The 15438-nt window shown below is 50.5% G+C and overlaps 4 protein-coding genes across 4 annotated transcripts; 2 read left to right on the plus strand and 2 right to left on the minus strand.

The window, feature by feature from the left end:
- Positions 1–863: 863 nt before the first annotated feature.
- ARB_06000 (C6 transcription factor, putative) lies at positions 864–3142 on the plus strand (the record flags this gene model as incomplete). The annotated part of the gene is made up of 2 exons (XM_003015643.1): positions 864–1805; positions 1862–3142. The coding sequence occupies 2 exons, from the start codon at positions 864–866 to the stop codon at positions 3140–3142; spliced, it is 2223 nt and encodes a 740-aa protein (XP_003015689.1).
- Positions 3143–4991: 1849 nt separating this feature from the next.
- On the plus strand, positions 4992–6906 carry ARB_06001 (uncharacterized protein; the record flags this gene model as incomplete). The annotated part of the gene is made up of 2 exons (XM_003015644.1): positions 4992–5405; positions 5527–6906. The coding sequence occupies 2 exons, from the start codon at positions 4992–4994 to the stop codon at positions 6904–6906; spliced, it is 1794 nt and encodes a 597-aa protein (XP_003015690.1).
- Positions 6907–7227: 321 nt separating this feature from the next.
- ARB_06002 (guanine deaminase, putative) lies at positions 7228–8855 on the minus strand (the record flags this gene model as incomplete). The annotated part of the gene is made up of 2 exons (XM_003015645.1): positions 7228–8438; positions 8507–8855. 2 exons carry the CDS (start codon positions 8853–8855, stop codon positions 7228–7230), a joined length of 1560 nt encoding a protein of 519 aa, XP_003015691.1.
- An 882-nt stretch (positions 8856–9737) lies between these two features.
- ARB_06003 (uncharacterized protein) lies at positions 9738–12222 on the minus strand (the record flags this gene model as incomplete). Its single annotated transcript, XM_003015646.1, has 2 exons — positions 9738–10870; positions 10971–12222. The coding sequence occupies 2 exons, from the start codon at positions 12220–12222 to the stop codon at positions 9738–9740; spliced, it is 2385 nt and encodes a 794-aa protein (XP_003015692.1).
- Between the last annotated feature and the right edge of the window lie 3216 nt (positions 12223–15438).

Below are 15438 nucleotides of genomic sequence, written 5' to 3' on the forward strand. Positions count from 1 at the left end.
TATCCACAGGTCATGTTGCAAACCATAGTAACAGTTCAGATGGTCCAACGATGATTCTTATTCCTGGGGAAAGTGACAACTTAACCATATCTTTGCACGCACTACAAGACACGTCAAGTAGTAGACAAAAAGCCAGAAGTAAGTGCACATTTTATGATGGTATACCCATACATAGCCATACAAGCTGATATTTTATGCCAATTCAAGTCTCTCTCAATGCAAGGCCAGCTGTTAACCCTATAATTATGGATGGTATGGGTTTGAATCAAGATTATGTATGGGTAACATTTCATGGCCCCGGATTAATCACTTTGAATTAGTTTACAGGGCAACAGTATCATTCCAAGAGATAGATGGTCTGATTGGTCTTCATGAGCTTATGGGGTATCCATCTTCGATGTAATAATGATAAATGGACTCTTTTCTTTGTTTCATGTCCACCTGTCCTTAAGCCACAAAGATATCACCCCTGGTGTCTTCATGGGAATGCGGGCCTACTTTTCCCCCAATTGCTTGTCCAGGATTAACCGAGATCTGATTGGTGATATTTAGCAAAATTCAGGACCCAATAATATTTTGAGATTTCCTCTCTTCACTCTTATTACTAAGCAAGCTATAGAATTGGAAACTTAACAAAAAGGGGCTAAATACCCACGTGACTGTTAATGTCACGTGATAGACGGAAATCCAATTCTTCCGGGCAGACGGCGGAGGAGGATCAGGTCAACAGCGCGTAGTTAAGACAATGCGAGAAGGCATTGCTAGGATACGCATGAAGAAAAACCTCTTCTACAGAAGCAGGAGAGGAGGATAGCTCCAGCGTTTGTATGCATAATACCCTTTAGTTATTCGATACCCACATCATGTCTTCGACAGTGGCGGCGGACCCTGCCCCTCCAACGCTGAAGCCATATGCCTGTGTTTTATGCCAACAGCGAAAAGTCAGATGTGACCGGCAGAGCCCATGTTCAGGCTGTCGCAAGTATGAAGTCAACTGTATATATCGCCCGCCACCAGCACCAAAACGACGCAAGCGACGGTCCCCAGAGGAAACCCTGCTTGCTAGGCTGCGCAAATACGAAGAACTCCTCGTAGGATTAGGAGTGGATGTGAGCAATATCGATGAACATAAATCTGATAGCCAGCATGCGGCTCCGGAGGCTCCAGGGCTGACCTACAACTCTGGTAGTGGTAGTAAAACAGACCCTGATGGAGACCAGGAGGAAGACCTGAAAAACCAGTTTGGCCGCATGATAATCAGGGATGGCAAGACTCATCTCCTAGAAAACAGCCTATGGGTGAATTTGAGCAGTGAGATTGGAGATCCGGATACGATTTTGGACGTCGCAGGAGATAATGCCAATAGTAATGGAGACCCTTTCTTGTCACTTGAAGATTCCCCTCTCTCGGATGGTGGAGAATTCATTATTGCTGGGTCCACTGGAGGGTCAGGAAGTCTGCGCGCCCTACACCCTGATACGGTACAGATTTTTAAGCTGTGGCAGATATATATTGATAACATGGACCCGGTGACGAAGCTATGCCATAAGCCAACAGTCCAGCAGCAGATATTAGACGCAACATCGGACCTGGACAATATACCTAAAGATGTCGAGGCGCTCATGTTCGGCATTTATACATGTGCGGTTGCTTCTCTGCGGGAAGATGACTGCATTTCTCGACTCGGGGAAACACGAGAGGCGCTACTTAGCCGGTTCCATCTGGGAGCCAAGCGTGCATTGGTCAGGGCCGATTTCCTTACCAGCTCGGATTTGACGGTGTACCGAGCATTTCTTCTATACTTGGTACGTGTAAAGGTAACTCTTCTACATTGGTCTTGCTGACGAAAGGGAATTTTTAGCTTTCCCTAAGAGAATTCGTAGACGCACAGACGTTATGGGTGTATAGTGGTGTAGCTATGCGAATAGCACAACGCTTGGGGCTCCATAGGGATGGTGCTCGGTTTGGCTTGCCTATATTTGAGGTTGAGATGCGGCGGCGTCTGTGGTGGCCCACTGTATATTTTGACGGCCTCTGCGGAGAATTATGTGGCATGGGCGCATCCTTAGCCGCTGGTTCGTCTTGGGATACCAAACTTCCACTCAATGTTAACGACTCCGAAATAACGCCCGGCATGCGCGACCTACCGATAGAGCACAAGGGAATAACTGAAATGAGCTTTTGTCTGGTGCGGTATGAAGTAGGCCTATTACTTCGTGACTTGGCCTCCCGGAACACATTTGACGGGGCCTGGGGAGCAGTGACCGACAAGTCAATAACATTGAGTGACCGGCTTAAACGAATTGATGCCTTAGAGGCACTTCTCCAGGACAAGTATATGCAATATTGTGATACGTCGATATCCTTCCATCTTTTGACCTGGGTAGTCGGCTATAGCTGCATCGTAATGCTGAGATTCAGAGCACGATCATTCTCAAGAGATGCCCAAAATTCGCAAGAAGTACGCGACGCTTTGTTCGCTGATACCCTGCAAATAATAGCAAACTACCATACTTTCCGCTTGACCCCGGGCATCCAACGATACTACTGGCATGTCACTGCAAATTTCCAGTGGCATGCCTTCATCCATCTACTGAACGAGCTTCAGACACGTACAGAAGGGGAACAGGTCGACAGAGCATGGGAGGAAGTTGGGAACGTGTATACTTCTAAACCAGAGCTGTTATCAGAGGCCAAGAACCCGCTCTACATCGCAATTGGGAACCTCACTCTGAAGGCCTGGGACGCGAGGAAGGTATCTCTTGCACGAGCGTCGGGTGGTCTTAGCCAGGACACCATTGTGCCCCCTTGCTTCATTGAACCCCTTCGAGCTCGGCGAATGGCATCTGCTCCTCCATCATCGGCGTCGTCACCCCAGGGAGCGACTACAAGTGGCCAAAACATTGCTCAAACATATCCGCCAGCTGGTGGTCAGAACCAAGTTTCAGCGACACCACCCTTATTTCCACCTACAAATATGGCAGTACCCACGTATGAGATGACCAATGGGTACGGATTGATGCCAAACATGCCTTCCTCCAGTGCCGTACCATCTTATGAGCTACCGGATAATCCCGTTGACTGGTCTCAATGGGAGACCCTCTTGCAAGGGTCAGCAGCTGATATGAACTTTGAGATGTAATGGGCATGTGTCATAATCTCCCTGAAATGTGTATAATATGATCATACTATAATAGTATATACCGTCCAAGTTACATATCTTCGCGTTTCCCTTCCTCCTGCTTGGCTTCTGTTTCATCCCCACATATTGAAAACACAGGGAAACCTTGTATAACCTTGATCTGCTTCGGAAAAGCTTCGGCCCCATTTTCGGCAATGCAAAAACAGAACCTCCACCTGGGAGAAACTTACCAGTGCCGGGAATCTATACTACTTTTAGAGTCCCCAGATAGCTCGTGGCATGGGAATTAGGAACGGAAGTATCGACGTAGCGTCCAATCGATGAGAAAAATTGCGGTGACTTGACCCAGCTCCACAAGTGAAACTCGATAAGATGGGGTCCCGCCACTTGATAACATCACATTTATGTGGCGATCACTTCTCTTGTAGAACGGCGGTGGGAGAATGGGGATATAATATACATGTATTATAGGGGAAAGAACCCTCCCGCTTGACCACGGCAAGAGCTAAACAGATACGCCTTCGTTGCACTAGCCTACGTCTTCTGTGATGCGCTGGCTGCTTCGCCTACTGTTTGGCGTATTTCAGATGAGTGTGTGCAACAGGCTTGGCGTGCATCCTTGGCGCTTGTTCCAGGGGTCAAGCGCTAAGCGGCAATAAGCTCCACAGTGGAGTTTTTATGCATGTGTGATTGGCGTTAAGTAGCCAATTGGATTCTTCAACTGTACGCCAAGAAGATCTAGTGCCATCACATGATGTGTTCAGACCAGTCTCTTGGCGGTACGTGTCATGTGAACAACGTTAGAGCGCAGGGTCCAAAGCTTATATGAGCGACACGATTACCCCGTCTTTTTGACTGGGAAGAGTGTTTGGGAACGTGGAGCGCGTCTATGACACTGAATATGGTCATCAGGTGCGTATAGAGCATTTGGTTGCAGTCTGGCAGCGAAAAAGCAGTCGCGTTGTGTCCTGTCGGGACTTTCGGTGTGCACAAGGGCCAGACGGCTGAGAAAACGGAACTCTGCAATTGGCTGCAGACTCGACAAAGTCCAACCCCGGCTAGCCTTATCAGGACTAGCGTGATGGATCCCGCCGGCCCAGGAGCCGGTGAGCCCCCGCTAAGCCTAAAAGGGAGCCTCACGCGATAAAACTCTGTTTTTGGTCGGCTTTTTTGCTTCTTCTTTTTTTTTTTTGTCTCTCTCGGGATTCCATGATGGTCGGTGACTTTTTTGAAGGCTGGGATGGGTTGGCAAGAAGACAGCTTTGTTGATTTGAGATGGGAGAGGGAGAAGGATGCGAGCGGAAGACCTTGTAGCACCCCCCTTCGATCGACCGATCGACCCGGTCAAGCGGCTGCCTGTCACGCAATCTCACGCTATACGGAGCAATGGCTGTGTCTCGTCTTCAGCGTCGCAGGCTGCCTTCGATCCCTTGCCACTAAACTGGATAAGGGTTTGGCGTGGCCGTCTCGTCTTTCCCGACGGCTGGCTCGTCTGCTCTTTGCGGCAGGTTGCTCTTATGGCGGCTGCTGCGGGTCTCCGGGGGAGGAGTAGCAGGCGGAGGAGCTTTCTTCCCACCAGAACCCGCGAATAAGGCGTTTTTTTCTCTCGCTCTTCGTCTTTCTCCACTTGGGTCTCGAGTGTATATAAGTTGTCCTGTACATCTCCTCTTTTCTCTCTTCATTCACTTCCAGCTCCATTCACTTTTCCTCTTTGTAGCCGTTCTTTTCTTCTATTTGATACCCCTTCCAGCAGCGTTAAGCCAGCTCTCTTCTTGCTCTCTCTCTCTTTCTCTCAGACAATAACAACCAGAGCTTCAGTGTATCAGACAGTATCAGCAAGCCGGCGACCATGGTTCAGTCAAAGAAGCCGAATGTGCTATACATCATGGCAGACCAGATGGCTGCCCCCCTGCTGTCTATCTATAACTCATCCTCCGTCATCAAGACCCCAAATCTCGACCGCCTCGCCAAAGAGGGCGTTGTCTTCGACTCAGCGTATTGCAACTCGCCTCTCTGCGCCCCGTCCCGCTTTACCATGGTCTCTGGCCAGCTTCCCTCCCGGATTGGAGGCTACGACAATGCCAGTGACCTCCCAGCGGACACACCCACGTACGCTCACTATCTCAGAGACCAGGGCTATCACACTGCTCTGTCTGGCAAGATGCATTTCTGTGGTCCGGACCAGCTGCATGGCTACGAGGAGCGCTTGACCAGTGACATCTATCCCGGTGACTATGGCTGGTCTGTGAATTGGGATGAACCTGTAAGTCTTTATCAGCACAAACTAAGGAGCAAGATATGCCAGTAACCGCCTACCCCTTTCTCTTTATCTGTACTTGTATATATGTATATATATGTGTGTGTATATATGCTGACTGCTGCAGGATGTCCACAAAGACTGGTATCATGACATGTCCTCTGTTATGGAGGCCGGCCCCTGTGTGCGCACCAACCAGCTCGACTTCGATGATGAAGTCATCTACAAGGCGAAGCAGTACCTGTATGATCATGCCCGGCACCGTAAAGACCAGCCGTTCTGCCTCACGGTCTCGATGACACACCCGCACGACCCGTACGCCATGACGCAGGAGTTCTGGGACATGTACGAGGGCGTCGACATCCCCCTTCCCACAACCGCGGCCCTCGACCAGGCCAAGCAGGACCCTCACTCCCGCCGCATCCTGAAGATCATCGGCCTCCTGGGCAAGGAGATCCCAGACGAACGCATCCGCGCTGCTCGCCGTGCCTATTTCGCTGCCTGTACCTACGTCGACACGCAGATCGGCGCCCTGCTGGCCACGCTGAAGAACTGTGCCTTGGACGAGAACACCATCGTCGTCTTTTCCGGCGACCACGGAGACATGCTCGGCGAGAGGGGGATGTGGTATAAGATGTCCTGGTTCGAGATGTCCGCCCGTGTGCCCATGCTGGTCTACGCCCCCGGACGCTTCAAGCCCAAGCGAGTCAAGGAGAACGTCTCAACGATGGACCTGCTGCCGACCTTTGTGGCCATGACCGGCGGCTCGCTGTATCCCGGCCTGCCCGTCGACGGCGTCTCGCTGATGCCGTACCTTGCGGACGATGCCCCCGGCGAGAAGACCGACACCGTGCTGGGCGAGTACATGGGCGAGGGCACTCTGGCACCGCTGGTGATGATCCGCCGGGGCGCCTGGAAGTTCATCTACTCGCCCATCGATCCTCCGCAGCTGTACAACGTCGAGCAGGACCCGACTGAATCTAACAACCTCGTCGCCAACATGGCGCTGCCAGCTCTCTCTGATAACAGCTCGTCCGGCGGCGCCGTCACTGGGCCTGCAGCCCTGCCTACTCCTCCTACGACTTCACCGCCGGTACTGAAGAACCCAGCAGCCTCCGCCGTGTTGTCTCTCCACGCCGTCCCGACACCCCCTGACACCCCCATGCTAGGTAAGAAGGCCGTGGCTCCTACGGCCGCTGAGATCACCTCGGCCACAGCGACGAACGACATCACTTCTCTCTTCAAGGCCTTTTTGCAAGAAGTCCATGCCCGCTGGGACTTTGACAGGATCCAGCAGCAGGTCCTCAACTCCCAGCGTCGAAGACGCCTGGTCTACTCTGCCCTCAGCAAGGGGCGCATCACTTCCTGGGACCACACCCACATCGTCGAGGGAAGCTCTGTCTTTATTCGAAACCACGGTAAAGGTGCTCTGGGCGATGTCGAGACTATCAGCCGTCTCCATGTCCCGGTCTCTGTTGGCCGTGAAGTGCAGTACCGCCCTCAGTAGGGAGTGATGTCTTCAAGCCTATTAACTAATGACTTCTACGATAACACGATTTTCTTTTCCTTTTCCTTTTCCTTTTCCCTTTTTTTTTTTTTTTTTTTTTTTTTCTTTTTTTTCTTTTTAGCATAAGATATCGATTGGTCTTGGAGTCGAGTTGTGTTTACTCTGCATTCAAAATGAAGAATAAGCTGGTACTATTTACTGTCACTTCCCTGGATATTTCAATAAACCCTTATTACAAGTTAAACATGACTCCCGTAGTTTATATTCCAATGTCATTATATAAAGCAATATAGCAAAATATACATCCAAATAGTACCCTATCTAAGTGCTTCCATGGACCAGCCGTCCTCCAACCCAGACAGCCTTGACATTCCTATCATCGCCTGTCCACATCCATTTGGCAATTCGCTCTTCCCAGCTCTCCCATCCAAATACGCACACTTTCCCAGAGTGTTGCAAATCCAGCTGCTCAGGGGTAACGATGCTGTCAGTGTCACTTTCAATGCTGTCCCCAAGCTCGATCATTTGTGCGTCCCAGAACATCCCCTTTTCAAATCCGCCGATTTCATCCTGCATATTAAACACCTTGGCTCCGCCCCTGGTGGCTAGATACAGCGCTTCCTCGACACTGAGCTTGTTGCGGTTCCCGTCCTCCTTGGAGCAATGGCATGCTACTAGCCTGGAGACGAGAGACGCTTGTCTGGCTGTCTCGAGGACACTTGGGCTGTACCCTCCACTAACATCAGTGCCGAGACCAACGTTGAGGCCATCGTCAAGCAGGACGCGAACAGGACACATGCCGGAGCTCAGCGAGGAATTTGATGTGGGACAGTGCGATATTCCGGCACACCTCTCACGGATCAGGGCTCGTTCGGACTGGTGCAGATGTACTCCGTGCGCCAGAACGGTACGGGGAGTAATCAGTTTCGCCCGGTCGTATACCTCAGCGTATGTCGAGCAGTCTGGGAATAACGCCTTGACTGTCTGAATCTCATCGTCGTTTTCGGAGATATGTGTCTGGATGTGGGTTGGCGGGCTAGTAGACGCAGCAAGCTCGCCTAGCTGAGCGAGTCCTTCACTGGTGCAGGATATGGCAAACCGCGGAGTGATGATGGGCTTGACCAGTGTGCCTGACGGGTCTAGACGGTGGATATATGACATGGACGCCTTGGTTGCGTCCACCATGGCAGCTGTTGATTCGTCCCGGTAGAAGTCAGGACAGGTGTCGGGATTATCCATGCAGACTCGGCCAATGAACGCTCTCTGGCCCCTTGAATGGCAGACCGAGGCCAGCAGGTTGGTAGCAGGGACATGGATGGTTGCATAGTATGCAGCGCTGGTGGTACCGTGGGACAGCGTGCGGGCCACGACGGCGTTGTACACGGTGTAGGCTCTCTTGGTAGGCGTGTCGGGGGCGTTTTTGTCACCGAACGACGCCTCCATAGGAAATGTATACTTGTTCAGCCAGTCAAGCAGAGTCGTTGACCCGAATATCCCGGAGTTTGGGTATTGAGGCGCATGAATATGCGTGTCTGTTCAACCCGGTTAGCTTTCGGTCGTGGCACAAAGATATAGATATTGCAGCAGGCATCTCTCTTACCGATAAAACCAGGGAAGAAGAAGCCGTTCTTCTCTGCCCTGGACCGTACCACCCTGACAACCGTCGCCTGGGTGCTCTCGACCTCGTTATCATTGTATACTAGCTTCCACCCCATGCTAGCTGCCAGCTCCTCAAGCTCCTCCTGCCCCCTGACGGCCCAATCGAACCCCGCGATGCGTCCGTCCGAGTTATCGACCCAGACAACACCATCCTTGACCAGCAATTCGTATACGGGAGCAGTTGTCGATGTCGCCGGCGCCGCCGGTTCGCGTGGGAGCTGGATAAATGTGCCCTGGTACAGTGTGAAGCTGTGGCATCCGGTCGTGGCCACCGAAGTTATCTCGCCCATGATAGTCGAGTTGGTTTAGTTAAAGCGTCTTCGAAGGTATTTCTCCAGGCGACAAGCCATCGATGACACGCAGAAGCAGGCCGGGACTAGAGATGCTGCATTTATATGGACTCCGCATCCCGGGCTCACTGTCCCCTCCCGCTGTGGTTCTCGGGGTCCTCCGGCTGGACGATAGCAGCGGCGAGGTTGGCGAGAGTCGGGCGGCGCTCTCTGGGCGAACGGCGAACGCAATAACTAACTAGTTAACTAGTTAGTTAGTCACGGACAAGAAGGCGGTCGGTGTCGAAGACGATGCTGTCTTATATTCGTGCGGCCAGCCGGGAGGTTTTGTCGACGGTCAGCCTGTGCAGCAACAAGAGGGACCGCCACGACCAGGCAAAAGACGCCGTCCCGACTCTTCTCTGGCTCTGTCCGTCGCGAACCAGGAAGAGTGCCGGCGACCTCCGCTTTGACTGGCTACCGCGGGCCGGTTGACTAACTAGAGGATCCGCTGGGCCTTCGGTTCGGTTTCAGCATCCCCGCCGAGGTGTATAGGTGTATATAGAACAGTTAGTTAAGACGCCTAGGGAGGACAACAGGCGAGCCCATCTCATTTTATGCCAGATTTAGTTGTATTCAGAGTCCAGAGCAGTTAGTTGACGTGTAATAATAATTAATTATAATATTATTGAATAGAAAAGTCGTTGACTATAAGTATTTATTGACTTTGTTACAACGAAGTCTTGCGGCTCTTACGAGCTTAACTTTATTTCGAGGAGTAACACTTCGTCTGAGCATTTCATTCAAGGAGAAGCGTTTTGATAGTATGAGTAGATATCTCAGCCAGGAGACAGCGAGCGCCCGCCTATCATCATCGAATGCGCATATTCTTCAGCTAGCCACCTAGTTGTTAAGGAGGTAGGAAGACTGCTCGATCTTGTCCGCACTGGCCGCGAGCGCAGATCCCCCTGGGTAAAGTATAGCCGGTGTACTATTCGGTCCATTATTAGGGGGCTGGCTGGATCCTAACGTGATTGGCGCTTTTCCTGTTGTCTTCACCCAGGTATTTGTCGGTGCCCTGTGGACACCAGGCCCTCCAGAACTCGTCGTCCTGGCAGCCAGGATCCTGCCCACGGAGGTCTCGTCAAGGTACTTTCGCGCCTTAGAGAAGCCGGTACGACGCAGGACGCAAAGCAGGATTAACGTGGAGAACACCGCTGCGATCAGCGCCAGGGAGATAAAGGCCAATACACCATAGCGGTATTTATAATGCACGCGTCTCTCGTAAATAGTGACAGGGATTCTCTTCGCCTTGTCAGCCTGGTCACCATCACGTTTCGCGAGGACCTGCTTGTTGTACCCGTCTGGACTGATGCTTCTAGTTCCAGTGACCGCGTTGAGGGCGACATCGGTCCAGATGAGATCCTTGATCTTGCCTACAGTACTGGCATTTCTGGAAAGTTCCTGCCACAGCCGATACATTGCAAGCTGGTTTTTGCCGTTGTAGTTTTCGCTGAAGCTCGATGAGCCATCCCCGTAGGCGACCCCCAGAGCATCACTGTGGAAGTTCAGGCCCGGAAGATTTTGGTAATCGATGGAACCAAGGGAGCTGCTGTCACCTCCTGGCAGGTAGAGAGATTCTTTCCTGATGGTGGAAATGTTTTGGTCTCCTTTTACGCTCTCCGGCGTTACCAGACCCCATAATGATCTGACATCACGGAGACGCATCGTGGTATTTTCGACAGCCCATAGTGGCTTGGACTCTTCGTTGGGATACTCCTTCTCCCGAATGCCCATTACAGTCAGAGACGAGAGGTTGTCTTCGGTGCCATTGAAGCGGAAGTCAACGGTTTTAATAATGGCCTTTATCGTGGAGGCGCATGAATACATGGGCACGGTCCAGCTGGAACCCGGGTCGAAGATCAGAGATTCGCCTGCACCAACTCGTTGCGGTGCACCGTATTGAAGCCCGCACCTGGCAGCAATGTTGGTTATGTTTGCCAGATCGAGTCCACCCAAACCAGTGCAAAGAAGGCCTGTTTCATTTTATTTGTTAATCATGTTACTCATTGTAAGATGCGGTGACTACCCTAATAGATGCCTAAAGAAGATGGCGGATATAGGATTTGCACTTACTAGCAGAGGAGAAGTTCAATGAGTCAATTTTCCAAGGATTAGAAAAGAGAGGAGGTTTATTTGGAGTGGTGATGTGGCTGGAAGTGAGATTGGTCCCGTTGATAGCCAGGTCCGTCCCGCTAAGATAATATCCAAAAAGTGAGTTTGTGATGATACTATCCGGTTCAATGAGTAGGGTGGTCGAACTTGAGTGGTCAGACTGGAGTGGAAACTTCTTGCCGACGAATGAGTCGAGATACGAGAAGGCTTTCGACTTCGGATCACTTTCATTCCGGAAGTTGGTTACGTTCATAAACGCCATGGACCAAACGTTGTTGATCCAGGCGGCCTTGTACGCACGATTACGGAGATCTGGATTTCTCTGAGTATCGTTGCGGTCCCAAGAAGGATATTTCTGAACAAGATTTGCAAAACCGCCTCGATCGGTCAACACAAGGTTGGTGATCTGGTTACTGATTGATTCAGAATTTTTCAGCGGGATAGAGAAGTCCAGGGTTAGGTTGGTGTCGACGCATTGGGTTTCCGGGACGATGAAGAGAAGGTCTTCAGACCAGGAACTCCCGAATGGCTCGACAGGAGGTGCAGTGTGATTCCGGAAACCAATCCCTCCGTTCTTGGTATCAACAACCAAACCTTCAACGGCTTCTATCCGGTTGTTGAGAACAAAAGTAGAGATCTGTCGAAAAGCTCCCACGGGGTATCTCGTGCCATTGTCTACTACCAAGTTATCGGGTCTATCCTCAATCCTCGAGTAGGTGTATGATCGCCACTGGATGTCGAATATACTTGACACAGAGCTCTGCTGGGAGGAAAGGCCGCTTTGGAACATATCTATCACACGCTGAGGGATTCTGGTGTCATACCAATCGCCACTGACGTGTTCTCCCATGGAGTTTTCGGTCGAGGTCAAATTGCCGTTCGAGTGAGGGCATACCTGGGGAGTAAACCCTCCGCAGATACGGCTGAACCGCACATTGCCTCGTGCTGGTGTGCCATAGCCAATAGGCGAGGTGTCTTTGATGTAGTGGAAATCCACAAGTTTGGTATCCTTCCTCGGAGACACTCCTTCATACAAGCCCAGTGGAGTGACAGTAGCAGTGAGACCGAACAGGATTGTGGTAATGGTGCTGAGCAATGTAACAACTACAATACTTCGAGGCAGGCCAGTTGTTGATGCAGAGTCTGAACGGAGAATTCGAGGCCAGAGGGAAGAGTGGAAGAACCTGCCAGCCACGGACCTGGTTGCCAACATGTAAGTGCAAATGCACCACGACATTCGACCAGAGGACTTACCAAGACGCGGCAGAGAGAGTGATGGAAGAGTTCCGCTCCGTAAGTAAACCAAGGAGAATAAGCGGAAGGGCCAGTGGTACAGCAATCTGGACTGATTAATCCATTATTATTAGTCTTGACCTGACGAATCTCCTGAAAAATGAGTTGCCAAAGAGTGAAGCCCACCGAAGAAGATGGCCGCGGCGATCATGCCGGAAACCGACCCGACTGTGAGTTCCCCTAGGTGTACCATTTTGCACGGTATCTCCTTGAAGCAGTAATAATGACCATAGACTGCTGGTATAGAGTCGAAAAGACGCAGGAAATTGTGACACAGGAGGGGAACACGCTCAGAAGAACTGAAAAGGGGGACTCTCCCCTCCCTTTCCCCTATATATATCTATATATAGCGGCTTAATTTCTCGCACCACACCCATCACGCCGTTTATACGGGGCTCAGATAAAGAGTAACATTTTATTTCTCCCGGGTTGCGTGTGATGAGCCAATTACATCTCGACAATCAAGATTCATAAGTAAACCGACCAGGGTCTATCACTTTTGTTCTTTATGCATGGACGGGTCAGAATTTGGGTAACTCTGGCTTAACTAGCAGATAGCCACCCCAACCGCTGGGCCCTGCGCGATAATCGTCGCTTTTTCCCCTGAGTCAAAGGCACGTAGCACCAGCCAGAGAGATGGAAAATATCCTGTCTCCCCCTGAATGCCACGAGAGATGCAAGTGTGGGATATAAAAGTGAGAATAAGCACTGCGCCAAACGCCTCGAAAGTGGATGGATGCCCAAGTCTGACTGCGGCTCAACCAGTCAAGTGTTACTTCAACAGGGTAGTTATACGAGCTGCTTCGTATACAAGAGTCAACATCAACCACAGGGCGAGACAGATGATGATGACCGTCCAGGGGTAAGAAGGGTGAAGACTGAATTTTAGGCCAGTTTCAGCCTCTAGTGACTCTCACGTCTCCGTAGTTATACGAAGATGTGAAGCTCCTCGGATTCCGGTGGCGCTGATTGGCATGTCGCCCCTCTTTCCCCCGAGAAATACGATATTGCGTGCAGAGATCGAGTTTCCCGTTATAGCGGTGCAATGTCTGAATGGAGTTTAAGGTCTTGGTCGTTTTGAAAGCCCTGGAACGCCTTAGAACGAGCTCCTCGTTCGAATATTTTGCTTTGCTGCGGATATGGCTTTTCTGCGGCTCTTTTTCCCGCGGGCTATGGAGTCGTTAGTTAGGGGGATCGACCAGTTAAGATGTCAGCTAACTAGCCAGTTAGTCTTCGATAGCTATCAGCCATCGGCCCTCGGAACCCGTCTATTAAATAAAGGAGGAGTGTTCAGTAGCTTGTTATTTGGGCACATCCTTGGTGGCTGGAATGAGATCGCGAGGACTCTATTCATTGGGGGTAACTGATGGTTAGCTAGTTGGTGAATGTCGTCAAAATAAAACCTTTTAGGGCCGTCGTGGGCTTTCATCACGTCAGCAACGCTTCTTTTCTCTTCACCGTCGACAGTCACTTCACACGACTTATGCCTTCACTCTCAGGCATGGCTTATGAATTCTCACCTGTACATCAGATCAATGAAGCATGGCAGGAAATCATTGGTTTCTGGGAAGTACTTGCAGATTCCGAGGAGTACAACATTAACTATTAATAGGTCCAAATTTGCAGAGAGCTCTGCCGGGCTCGCCTTATGGCTCAGCAGTTTGATACGTTGATACCACGGCTGCCAAAGGTTCAAAGGTGGGATTTTTGTATGAAGGAAGACTCGAGATGTCGCGGAGGCTGAAGGAATTGCCCAACTCAACCATGTCAATATTAATATGGCAATGGCACTCCTTCTGTCCTGTGGCTTGCCGACTTCGACAGCCTCTAAGAAATTGACACCATAGCTGGGGACCGGTGACCACTATTACGCTTCATTCTGCATGGCACTGACGAGTTGCCAGGCTCTCATTCGCGAATAATGGCCGTCGGTGGGTAAATAAGGCCTCTGCAGACCATTTGGCCACTTTTTGAACCCTCTATCTGCCTTCCTTCGTTGTCGTTTCGTCCGTTTTTGGAAGTTGTGTCGACTTTTGATGTGGTGTCACGTGATGCTGAGTAATGTGTCGGTTCGGCTTGGCGTTAGAATGCCAAAAGTCACCTGATTGGCGATATATATTCACTATCGGCTGCTCGCGGGCCAGCGTGCTGCTGCGTGGACCGCGGACCGTGGACCGCAGAGCTCAAATGGTACCGTGGATGGTACCGTTAATGGGACCGTGGACCGTGGACCGCGGACCTCATATGGTACCATTTTTGGTACCGTTTTTTGGTACTATTTTTTTGGTACCGTTTTTTGGTACCGTTTTTTGGTACCGTTTTTTGGTATTATTTTTTGGTACTATTTTTGGCCAGCGTGCTGCTGCGTGGACCGCGGACCGTGGACCGCAGAGCTCAAATGGTACCGTTGATGGTACCGTTAATGGGACCGTGGACCGTGGACCGTGGACCTTAAATGGTACCATTTTGGTACCATTTTTAAAAGTGCTCTAAATCGATCCGGGACTAGCTTAGATATATTCTACGTATAATTTGGAGCTGATTGATATATACCTCGCCGTCGCTCGGCCTCGATTAAGCTATATAAATATGCATTTTAAAAAGACCTCAAATGGTACCGTTAATGGGACCGCGGACCGTGGACCGCGGACCTCAAATGGTACCATGGACCTTATGGTACCATTTTTTGGTACTATTTTTAAAAGTGCTCCGAATCGTTTCGGCACTAGCCTAGATATATTCTACAGACAATTTGGAGCCGATTAATATATATTTTGCCGTCGCCAGGCCTCCATTAAGCTATATAAATATCTATTTTAAAAATAATAGTGGTGCCGTGGACCGCGGACCGTGGACTGTGGACCGTGGACCTCAAATGGTACCGTGGACCGGGACCGCGGACCTCAAATGGTGGACTTGGCCCCAAGTCTTGCTTTAAAAGTTGTAATGCTCAAGAGCTTAAAGGCCGTCGACGCCGATGTTGAGATAAGTGGTGTATAAAACTAGATTTTGAAAGTAATCAGTACGGATATGAATTAGCTATAAGTAGATGATAATAAGCATAACTCACGGTCTTCAACGGTAATTTCAGAAGTATTAGTATACCCAAAAATACTCAACAACTCCTTGTTATCCA

The sequence above is a fragment of the Trichophyton benhamiae genome, assembly GCF_000151125.1.
Source record: "Trichophyton benhamiae CBS 112371 chromosome Unknown Abenha-G-c-322p01.r1, whole genome shotgun sequence".
In the NCBI taxonomy this organism is placed as follows: domain Eukaryota; kingdom Fungi; phylum Ascomycota; class Eurotiomycetes; order Onygenales; family Arthrodermataceae; genus Trichophyton; species Trichophyton benhamiae.